At 39.4% G+C, this 12,029-nt stretch overlaps 1 protein-coding gene across 4 annotated transcripts in view; it reads right to left on the bottom strand.

The window, feature by feature from the left end:
* Positions 1-12,029, bottom strand: part of MAP7D2 (MAP7 domain containing 2) — an 81,465-nt gene that overhangs the window by 27,645 nt on the left and 41,791 nt on the right. For all 4 annotated transcript variants that reach the window (XM_053971337.1, XM_053971338.1, XM_053971339.1 and 1 more), the window contains exons 2-3: positions 9,004-9,081; positions 5,618-5,781 (exon numbers count right to left, since the gene is read on the bottom strand). In XM_053971337.1, coding sequence (XP_053827312.1) covers positions 5,618-5,781; positions 9,004-9,081 — 242 coding nt within the window. The remainder of the gene's footprint in view (positions 1-5,617; positions 5,782-9,003; positions 9,082-12,029) is intronic.

The following is a 12,029-nucleotide window of genomic DNA, read 5'->3' as shown; positions in this document are numbered from 1 at the left end:
GCTCAGATAAATTGTGTGGAAAACCCTTCATACATCTCTTGGCCAGATTACTTTCTCTCACTGATTAATGCCTTTGGTCTGGCTTTCCTGAGCTATTTTACCAAAAAAATTTCAGTCTTTGATTAAGGGTGTTTCCTTCAGGCTCTGTACTGGTGGTGAGATAGTTGTCTCTGATGGAGCTCCTTCTGCATATAAGACCCTAACATCCAGTAATCTCCATACTTTTATACATGTACCTGTAAACTTTGTCTTACCTTCCTGGGCTTCTGACCCTGGTCATTGACTTTCTACATTGCCAGATGTCCCCTCATCATCTTCTGGTTATCTACAATATACTTTTGCCTCATCCACATATTTGAAGAATCTTTTCTACTACCGTGACTTGCAGTAATTTATTTATGAGCTCATTTTTTCCACTTCATCCAACCCTGCTACCAGTTATCTATCAGTATCAACAGCAAGCCACTACCTTTTAATCTTTAAGCTCTCTTCTAATTTTATTACAAATCACTTGCACTATAAAATATTCTGTCACCCTCTATCCAAAGAGTGAATAAAGAAAATTCTTGCACCCTTTATCATCCCCAGCTCTCCTGTCCCTGTTACCTTTTGGCCAGGTGACCCACCCTGCTGTTACAATCTCTGCTGTTGTCTCCAGGAAGACAATCTTTCAGCGATCTTTCAGCCGTGTTGTGAGCTCACGGTCTATCAGGTAACATCATTCAAAGACCACTGAAAGCAGGCAGCTGCTTCCCTGCCCCCTCCCCCCCCCTTTCATCCCCCTTCTCTGTCTACTCAGTGCCATCAGTGTCCAGGCAGGCATGAAAATGAGAGCTCTGCCTCCTCCCTTCTCCCTACAGAGCAAATGAAGGAAGCATCACAAGGCTCAAGCACTGCCTCTTCTGCAAGAGCACAGAAATCCCCCACAGCCCTGAACACCCCATTCGCTTCTTACACACACCCTGCCTGTGAGAAAGAAACATCTTTTTCCACTCTCTGGAATCTGCAGTCAGTCCTGTCTGCTTTAGTTTGCTACAGTCTTTCTTTCTTCTCTTACTACTTGATGATACAAGTTTCACATTTAAATCCTGGGTGTGCAGGCTTTGCATTACAAGTTTGCGCTTTTTTACTTTGAGCTCCCCACTTCCCTAACTTAATTCTGTTTGAGCCCCTTTTGTTAGTCTTTCCAAACCTCACATATTTCATCACCAGCTCCTCTCTGCAGTGTGCCTCTTTTCACCACTTTCTTCTACTATGCAACTTGCCCCAATCTATCTTTCTACCCACACTCTTTACTAAGGAAAATCACCCTCCCATTTCTTTCTCATTAAAGCATACTCTTACATAGAACCTTTGTTTTCCATTTCTAATGAATATTGTTATTCATTAATTAAAAAAAAAAAAAAAAGATTAAAGCACTCATGTTTCAATTATTTCTGTTTGCTGTCTTGTTTGGGGCTTTTTAACAATGCTTGGAGTAAGCAATATTCTATAGCTTTCAAACCACAAAATACACTTACACCTACTATCAAAATATTGTTTCAAGAATAAAATTCATGCTGAAATAGATTAAAGAAATTAAATGACATTTCATACACATTTGAAACCCATGCTACCTACAATCTGAGGCTGAAATCTCCAGATACATTATTTGGAGACGATAATTCATTTTCATTTGCAAAGAGCCTTTCATTAGAGCACTATAGAATATAATTATTAAAACTCACAAAACCTCTGCAGATATAGGTTAGATAAAGAACAATACAAAGGCTGCTTTTCACAAAGAAAGGATAGTTATTAAAAAACATTTTAAGTTGGCACAAAACTAAAAAGCCAAAGAAAATAATAAGACAAGCAAGCATAGCATAAACAACTCATACATTAATAATTTGTTCCATGATGAAAACTAAACCACAAGACAAAGCTTTCCTTCATCAGCAAACAATGCAGAAAACCCTTGCAGTTTATGTTATAGGTGAAGCACCTTCTTGGAAACATATCACACTATGCATGTGATCTCATTTGGGAACTGTAACAGCACAAGCACTGCATGTAGGTTAAACTAAGGATGAATAAAATCACAAGAGAGAGCCATCTACTGCTAACATCTAAAATATACATTATTTTCCAAAATCTAGTTACTTATGCAAGTTTTCCTCAGCTTGAGCAACAGAATAAGCACTTGTACTGTCTGAATTAAAAGCAAACAAAACCCTGCCCCTCAAAACTCAGTCAAATGACTTGTTTTCTCACAAATAAGTTCTTTCCTTTTTTCTTTGTAAAATATAACACAGATGTGACAAGGAAAAAATAATGTTTCAAGTACTGTGACTTTAAAATAATTTGTGCAAATTATTCTAAACCAATATCTCCTTATATCTGCAAGACAAACATCTGAAAGAGCCCCAAACCATCTCTTCCTCCTCACTTTATATACAGCACTGTATTTAAGTAGCTCACTGTTTCCTGAGATTATCAGTTAGCTTCATCTTTGGAGTGGAGTACAGGAAGTAATTAAAGCTACAACATCTTGAGAGCTTTTCACTCTTTTGTGTCTAAGCACATTCTTTTTACAAGTGTAACAAATAGTGCACATGCACCAAAACAATCTCTTCCCAATAACCTGTGTACAGCTAGACATCTATTTACAAGGTATTTCCAAGTTACATAGAAGTTCAAGATAGGAAAGGGAAAAGAATTACTTTAACTGAAAAAGTTACTTTTGTCCAGATCCCTGTTAAAAGAAACTTTTAAATCACTCCTGTAGAACAACACACTGCTTTCCTCAAGGCTGCTTTTACTAAAAGAAGTGCACAGCTTTAAAAGTAATACAAAGGGAAGGGCAGTGATACTCAAGACCTCTGTAGATAAGAAAGATGAAGTCAGTATAGACAGAATAATATCTAAACATTATTTATTCAGTTCCTTCTGAAGAATCTGACGCTTTCACTGTGCTCTGCAACAATCTCCAGCTGCCCAAAAGAACTCTGACAGAATACCTTGATTTCTACCAAGAGAGACTTTAAAACCACCATCCCTTATCTGGCACTGTAGAGGGGGAAAACTAAGCAAAATAAATTTTAGCCACCTCTTTAAGAAGTCTTTTGCAAGCAAACCAGTCAAGCACAGGATAGTCTGATATAGGAGCCAACAAGTCCCCACCAGTTTGTTAAGATCTATTCCTCTCAGACTCTTTCAGATGCAACAATAGTATTTTGTACAGAGAGATTTACATGACCTCTTCCTAGCATGAATGTGCACTACTTTCTGCTGTGTTTAAAAAACAAGGAAAAATAATTCAGGGAAACTATAAAGAACAACCAGTAAGGCAGAGAACAAGGAAGAAAAGCTCTCTACTTCTCATTTCAGACACCTGATGAGCAAGTAACGTGGGTACTCCAGTACCCAGCCAGTATTAACTGGTGTTAAAAGGAGAAACACTGACAAGATGCCGCAATACACACTGGCTTACTGGCAGGAGCACATACACCCTCACACCCCAGGTGGTTCAAAGCTTTTCCAGTAAAGACAGTCTTAAATGGCCAAAATTACTCACAAGCAGTGAGTAACTCACAATGTCCAGGGAGCTGCAAGTTCATCACCATCCTTACTCAGACCTCCACTGTTATTATGCACACAGAGTTTGAGGGGTTCATGACAAGAACAAGGGCTGGGGAAGGTGAGGCTAAACTGGCAGACCCTTTAGTAGAATTCAAACAGAGTTTGAGAAATGGGGGACAAAAAAGTATGAAGGAAGCTAGGAAGTAATGATGCCTCCTATTCCCACTTTCCTTCTTCTCTCACTCTGCCTTGTTCTATAGATTATTCCCTTGTGCACCCTCTTCTTCTTTGAGGCTCCTGGACTTTATCCTCACACAGGTTTAATCCATCCCTAAACAAACAAGCATCTTCTCCTGTCCTCCTGCCCACATAGCCTTCTCTTAAGCTCCTCAACCTGGGGGAGGAGAAGGGTGGAAAGGGAAAGAATCCAGACACAGGCCTGCTTTAGCTTCCAAAAAACACTTTGGAAACTTTAAGCATAAAGGACCGGCCTGGTGAGCAGAGCTAGGAGTGGTACTCACATTACAACTAAACACTGGGAATCAGTCTCTCCCTTGCCATTACAGAAGTCTGCCCTCACACATGCAGTGTCTTGGGGAGCAGGAATAGGCCTGCTGGTGCTTGGGAAAAGCATCACAGTGTGCTCAGCCTCTCATGCCCACCTCTGGGGAAGTGCAGGAGGCCACTACAGGAGATGGGATCGGCCCCTGCTCAACAGACGCCTTGGGTCTGACCTGTCACCGCCCTTTACATCCAACAACTCTGCTCTCATTTCTTCAGCAAAGGCAAACCATGAATGCAGGGAAAGCTGGCGGATACTCATTCTTCCTACACCTCTCTGCCTTTCTGTCCTGCTCTGCTGAAAATTTTGAGGGCAGGGTTTTGGATGTTTTTGTACTTGCCTCTTCCCCTTACAACCCTCACAAAAGGAATAGATTTTGCTTAGCTGCAAAAGGTTGTTGCAGCAGGAAATGCTGGAGAAGGAGCACAGGACTTCACTGCTGTTACCACAAGAGAGGGACCTCCTACCCTTTGTTTCTGCTTTTTCCCATTTTTTTTTTCAAAGAATTTGAAATAAAACACATAAAATATTTTTAAATTAATTCTCTGCCATTCCATAGAAGCCACAATAAATATGTTGAAGTTGAATGACAAATTACAGGATACAATCTTTTCTTCAAGTAAAGTGAAAAATCAAACAAAAAATTCAGTTGTTTGTTATTGAGAAATCATGCAGAAGTGTTTTACCTGTTTTGCAAAGTTATTTTGATGAAAGGACGGGGCAGAAAAATGGAGGTTAAGAACTATGGATTTCTAAGGCTTTTTTTATCTAGGAATTGAGGAAATATTTTCTTTTGTTTGTTTTTTTTTTTTTAACCACTGCCCCCTTTTCCAAAAATCATTAATTCTTTATCAGTTGTGGGTAGCAGTGCTAGTGTTCTCCACATAACATCATGCAGAGATATACACACACACATCCTGCATTCAGAAAGCTGTACCAGAAATTGGACTCACTAGAGCAAAAAAAGAACCTTAAATGATCTCAGCAGGGAGCATAAAAGAGATGAAGGGCATGAAGATGCTTAAAAATATCTGTTTCTGTTTTATGTTAGAATTTAAAAACAGCCTATATTCTTCAGTGCTTTAAGTACAAATTTCTGAGTTTCTGTCACCGAGGAAAAATGGAACAACACATTATTTCTTTTTCATGGACAGTAAACAGAACAGTAAGAAAAATCTTTCCTCTTTTGGAAACACTCATCTTTTAAAGACTTCATTCCAGAAAGCTGGTGCTTTATATTTGACAATCAGAGTCCCAGATATGTTAGCAATAGTAGATGACTATTCCAGGAGATCAGACAAAAATTTCAAAAATTCGTTTTGGAAAGTGTTTTTGATGTACAGTGGTAGACTACTTACAGCTCTGGTGATGTGCTTTGCAGCTCCTGCAGTAATTGCTCACATGTCTCCAGACCTGCTCCCACCCCCCATCGTTTAATGCATGTCAATATTCAGCCATGTTCAGCGCTGCCATACATCTCCCAGCGGACCTCACCTCCTCCTCTTTAAGCTTTTGTCTCCGCTTTTCTTCAACAGCTGCTCTCTTCTGCTCCTCTCTCTGCCTCTGCTCCTCCAGTCTTCTCCATCGCTCCTCCATTTGCTTTTCATACTGAAGTTTTGCTCTTCTCTCCTTCTCCAGTATCTGCTGCTCCCTAGCAGCTTATGCAGAGAAAAAGGTGCATTTCACGTCATGCAAATTTTCTTCTATTTTAAAATTATTTGGTTACATTAAACAATAGTGCAAAACAACAAATACAAGTACACAGGGTTTTAGTCAACTGAGATTAAAAATATAGCACACAGAAGGGCAGAAATGCTTAGTAAATCTAAGCAATTTGCTCAATAAATAAATAGGGAAGCCTCTGTACACAAGGTGCCAGTTTGTACCTCTTATCTATGTAAAAAACAGTGTACACAACAGTCTAACAATTTTTTTTAATGTTTCAAGTCCCTCTGAAGCTTAAAGACAAATTATTTTTTCAGACATACTGTTCCTAGTAAGATTTGAAGGAAATCAGCTGTATATGTTGAAGCAAAAGCCCTTGGGACTTCTTTAAAACTGTGCTTCTTGTTATGGAACTGCCTTTAAAACAGACACACGTAAACAACATATTCTATGTTTTCTATGAAATTTTGAAAATACATCTTTCAGCTCATGATTTGGTGCTACATCTTTACCCACTTCTGCCTCTTCCCATGAAAAAAAAATAAAAAATTAGTTCTGTTACTGAGGTTTTGCCCAGCTGTTTATTCCTACTGGAGCAATAATCTTCATGGGACATTACCCTGATGTTTCAGAAACTCAGACTGCAACAATACATACTGGACTGTTGTTTCAGGTGTACATAGAAGAACAAGTAGCAGGAGTTAATGTGGCAAACTGAGAGGAAAAATCCATTTCCCACGCAAGTGTATTCCATAAAAAGGCAGGAAAGTGGAGGTCTGTAAGCATGCCTATATACACACAAGTCTGTAGTATCACATACCAACACACATACAGCCAATATCAAAGAATATTGCTAGGCTAAGAACTTGAAATCAGGGAAAGCCAGAATTAACACTGTTTATACAAGAGCTAGTCCTTCTTCCTGCTCACTTATGCCTGTGTTTCTTCAGTTCCTGTTTCCTTGTGCAGCATACCATCACCCTTCTAACTCTCCCGTATTATCTTTCCATTGTTCCTAGGCTGTTGCCCAGCCATTCCAAATGCCTCTTCTCAGATCAGCCTTTTCTCCTCAGTTCCTGTCTCCAGGCTCTTTAACCACAGCTGTGACTTTCTGTCCCTCTTAGCACCACTCCATCCTCACTCCCTTGGGTGAAAGCCAGAGTCTTCCCAACACCCAGTTCCTTTTCCAACATTCCATTTCTTTGCCTTGAATACAGAATCCTTCTAGAATACTTCTTCCTCAAATCCAGCCTGCTTTCCAGAACACCTTCTGGCTTATTCTTGTTAGAAATACAGTTGATGTTGTCTTTCCCTTTTGTCCTATGAAAATCCACTCATCCTCCCCACTCAAGACAGGGCAGTATGAGGGGAGTGTCAGTGATGCAGTGAACCTGGATTGAATGCATGAAGTTCAACAGAAAAAGTTGCCTCAGAAACTGTGGATAACAAGTGACCAGGCATTAATTGTTCCAACTGCTAGCCACATCAGGTAGAGCAGGTGACAAAGCATGCTGGAGTTCATAAAAACCAAAAATAAAGTGAGGTGTCCAGAGATTGTGCTAAGATTACCTTCTGAGTAAGTAGGTGAAACCTGGGACTGATTCTAGACAGAGAAGTAAACAATTCTGTCATCATGGACACACGTACAATTCTTGTTGCTTAATTTAGGGATGTAAACCACTGATTAATGAGTTTTGGCTCAGGTGAAAAAGTTACTTCCTATTGCTATACAGTACCTGCTGACTGCTTGAAGATCTGACCCTTGGGGGAACACGCTGCTTTTTTTCTGAACTTCTAAAAGAAAATTCTCACAATCAAAGTGTGACCAAAACCCAAAGCTCCCCATTACAGAAATGGTCTCAAGAAATATTCCTCCAGGAGCTATATATGATGTCTGGGAGAAAATTGCAGACATCACCTTCCAAATCCCCTGGGCCAACCACCCCCAAAATCTCCAGGTTTCCGTTTCCTTTTCATCTCTTCTACTCCAAGTCCTTTCCAATCTAATCCATATATCACTTCCTTGGGAACCAGAAAAGAAGGGATAATCAGGAGGAAAGAAGAGATAGCCTACACTGAGCATACCTGGAAGAGAAATAAGTCCCAGACAGACAGAAGCTCGGGCAAGGTTAAGTACTAAAGAGGAGCACATTTTCACCAGAACTACCAAAAGGAATCGTGCTGACCAAGCCCATGGTAATGAAAAATGTCAAGTCACTGGTCTCAAGCCCCAGACTTTGCAAGGAAATGGTCAACAGTTTGTTTATTTATTACAAGAAAAACAGTATTTTCCTATGATTCTTTTAACAGGTGCCCATACTTGTTTAGTTGACATTCCTCAAAATATATGCTTATCTTAAATTTTACAAACAATCATAAAACACTGATAATTCCTTCTGCTAGGAATTGTCAGGTTATCTCTAGGAACAGTGGTATTGATTTTTCTTGTTATTACAATGAGGAAAAGTGAAGTTAACTGTTTAACACTTTTTTATATACACAGAGAGATATAGGAAGTGCAAATCAATGTTGAACAGAAAATTTCATTTATGTATATATATATGTATACACACACACATATATATTTTAATTGTGTATACACCCACTCCCCTTAAATATATATTTATACTTTTTACATATCTATTTTGCAATTCTCTCAACATTTCCCTGGTCATATTAATAGATTAAAAATAACCAATCGTTTTAAACAAAAACTGAAATTATTGGTTATGTTATTCAGGAATTGAAGAATGTTTTTTATCATTCTCCTGAAAGATTAACCATTTTACAACTTACAGAAAAGTACACACTTTAATGCTGTACTTAACAACTCTACTATATATTTAAATATGGCTAAAACCAAGCAGATTAAAATTGAGGCTGCTTTATCAAATCATCCTACATATTATTCTGAGTATTATTCAAGGCTTTTTTGGGATTTTCACAAACCAGGATCATAACAGCAGTATCTTGAACATAAACCTATATTCAAAGCACACAAATCCAAGAAGTCAACTTGTAAATATAAAATATTAAGTATTTGACTGGAAATGCAAAAATATTATTTTTTATAGTTTAAGTTAGAAGAAGTGGTAAAGACCAGGAACAGACTGAACAAAAAGATTTAAAAATCAGAACACAAAAAATGCTATGTTAGTTAGTTAAGCCTATTAAAACGTATACATAAATAATAGATACACCCCCTGCCAACTTACCAAGGTATTTCTCCCTTTCCTCTCTTCTTTCCTTTGCCAGTCTTTGTCTTTCATCAGTTTTTAGAAATCCATCAATAGCTGAAGACAGGGAGGGAAAAAAATGCCTTTAAAAGCTGTTAAGCAAAACTAAAATAGGATCCAAAAGGAATTAAAAGAATCCTTCAAAAAGAAATCATAACTAGTACATTTAACAACTCCAATAACAAAGCCAATTTTGCTCTTGTATGCGGGCGGGTTAATGAGCTGGTATTTGGGTACCTCTTGAGCACAGTCTCCCACCTACTGCTGAACTCCAAGCATGGCCCCTCAGTGGAAATGCCCGACTCCTCTTCTCAGAGCAAACAAGCATGCTGTTAGTGCTTGTTTCAAAACCTGAAACTTCTTTGGAAAAAACGGTAAGGATGCAATTAACATGCATTTATTTTTGTTAATAAGCTCATTTTAAATTTTTTTGGCTAGATAGGAAAAGGTAGCTCAGAAAAGCAGTAAGCAGCTACATGAAGTCCCAGCCTTTATATTTATGGCTGACCACAGCCCCCCCAGTTTCCTTGCTTGCTCAACATTTCAACAACCAGCAATTACTGCTGGATGAAGCTACAGAAGCAGCAGCGTTCTTGCCTTCTTTCCCAGGCAGGAAACACTTTGTTTTCCTCCTGGAGTTGGTATCTAAAAGTAAGATACTTGTTTGGGACGAGATTGCCTGAGGATGTTTTGTACCTGGATCCAGACACCCCAGATCTTTGCACAGCACGAGCAACTGAAAAGCTCAATTTAAGGAGGCAGGAAGGCAGAATGTGACACACCAGGTGCCTTGGGGTCACCTGCCTGCATGCCCTGGAACAAGCATCAAAGGGACCTAAGATGGACCTTATGCAACAGCAGGCATAAGGCCACCAATGAGTGCCTTGACAGAGCATCCAGGGGATGGTATCCTCTTAAAACAGCTGACAGGGCCTCCAGTGCCCTCCCTTCCCAGGATCTCCTGAGGTCTAAGCAGTGCTGCAGTGCAAACAGGCATGGTGTCTCACAGCACAGTTTACATCATTTGCAGTCATTATCTGGGCTCCCTACTGAGTTACTGAATCTAATTAAGTCCCCTTCCTTTTGCTCTGAGAACTGCACTTGTTACTTTTATCAGATAAATACGAATGGGAAAATTACATAGACTCTAACCTCAACTACCTCCCTGAAAAGTCACACTTGCAGGTTCCTTTCCAAAGGCATCCTGTTTGTGGGAGCAAGGATCTTGCATAGGAAGTACCTTTCTCTAAAATGCACAGTTCTGTAGGAAGGCTGAAAGCCAGTCTCAGTGGCCCCTGGTGACAAAAGCAGGGTCTCAGCTGTCCCCCATTACAATAAGAGCTTGCTTTTTCCCCAAGCAGCACCTTCGAAGACCATCTCTAATCCTTCTCAGCACACACAGACTGCTACTACCTGAAGGCAGCCAGGCCCTGGAAAAAGGTGATTATAGCTCCCAGCTGGTTAATTACAACTAAATTTGTGGGTCAAATACATATTTATTTGTTACCAAAGATTCATCCTATTTCCATTCTAGTCCACTTGTTTGCTCACTTGGCTGACATTTATTTTCAGATTTGACAAGGAAGAAGGAGACAAGAGCTGGCAGCTCAGTAAAGCAACCATGGCAAAGGTTTATAACGGCTTTGAAGGGGCCTGCAATAGGTAGCCAAGAAGGTGAATCAGCATAGGTATTTTACAGCTCCAATGGAAAGATTTTCAGTGATCTTAAAGTCAAACAAACAGGAAAACTACAACTCAGGCTAGAAGCAGCAGAGGGATGTGAAATTCTGATGGATCAAGAGCCCAAAGATGGAAGGCTGAGCTTGGAAACAAGGAGGCTGGAGAAAGGGAAAAAAACAAGCAGAAGCACGAGTTAAGGTCTTCTCTGGCAAAGGATGTAACTCAGGGGGAGAGGTGAAACCTAAAGTACAGAAACTGGAATGGGGATAAATGGAGGGATAGAGAGGAACAGCAAGAGAGTTCATGTCCATGAGCTATGTTCACAAAATCCTGCACTGATTCTCATTGCTCTCCTGGCTTACAGCAACTATCTAAGAAAATTGCCAGCAAAAATGCATCCCATTATGCCTATCAATAAAATTACAGCTAACTCATCTCTCCTTTGATTGCTTCACAAACACAATTGGTAAAAGTGGATCTAAAAGCCTTGCTCACAACCCCATTGCTATCCAAATCTGATTCACAATTTTTTCAGGCTGTCTTTCTCAAGCATTTGAATATTTCAACCCAATTCAGAAAATACTAAAAGATTATCAAGGCTGTAATGTCACAAATTTAAGACATGAGAAGGTATCCAAATTGAAACAGTCTGTACAATCTTTATTTTGCCTGTTCTTACATATATATTACATTTTTTCCTTTTAGGTCCCTTTGCTTATTCATTCAGTGCATAAGAGTTGAACCAAGTTCAAAGGTATTAGTGTTTCTTGCTTCTTTCTTTCTGAAACTGAAAAGTAGACAAAACTATACCTGAAGGCTTTTTGGAGAACAGCATTCCAAACTTGGCTACATCGCAGGTGAAACTACCAATACATTAAATTACTGTTCACGACATATGCAATACACCAACATGAAAAAAAAACAAAAAAACAGCCCACCAAAAAACCAGTGGAGGAAATCTGCATTCTAATACATACAGGCATCAAACACAAGATGGCAAGAGTAGCATTAAAATAGCACAGGCATCCTCAATGCTGGCATTTCTTAACTCAAGTACTTGGCTTTGCAAATCAGCATGCCTGCCAAAAATCAGAAACTTTACTTCAGAAAGTAAATACAGTTTCGAAGGACAGAGTAACTGATCCCTGGGTGATAGCTTGTACATTGAGATAATTTTCAAAGGCCAAAACAACCGTACTTTATGTATCTTCATACAACATTATAAATGCAGTGGGCACAGCAGTTACCTGTGGCAAGGAATTTCACTAGTGACAGGAATTCAAATTCCCTTTGGCAAAACAGACTGCAAGCAACAAGCTGGCACA

Source organism: Vidua macroura, chromosome 2, assembly GCF_024509145.1.
Source record: "Vidua macroura isolate BioBank_ID:100142 chromosome 2, ASM2450914v1, whole genome shotgun sequence".
Classification (NCBI taxonomy): Eukaryota; Metazoa; Chordata; class Aves; order Passeriformes; family Viduidae; genus Vidua; species Vidua macroura.
This window is presented reverse-complemented; position numbering and strand designations above follow the sequence as displayed.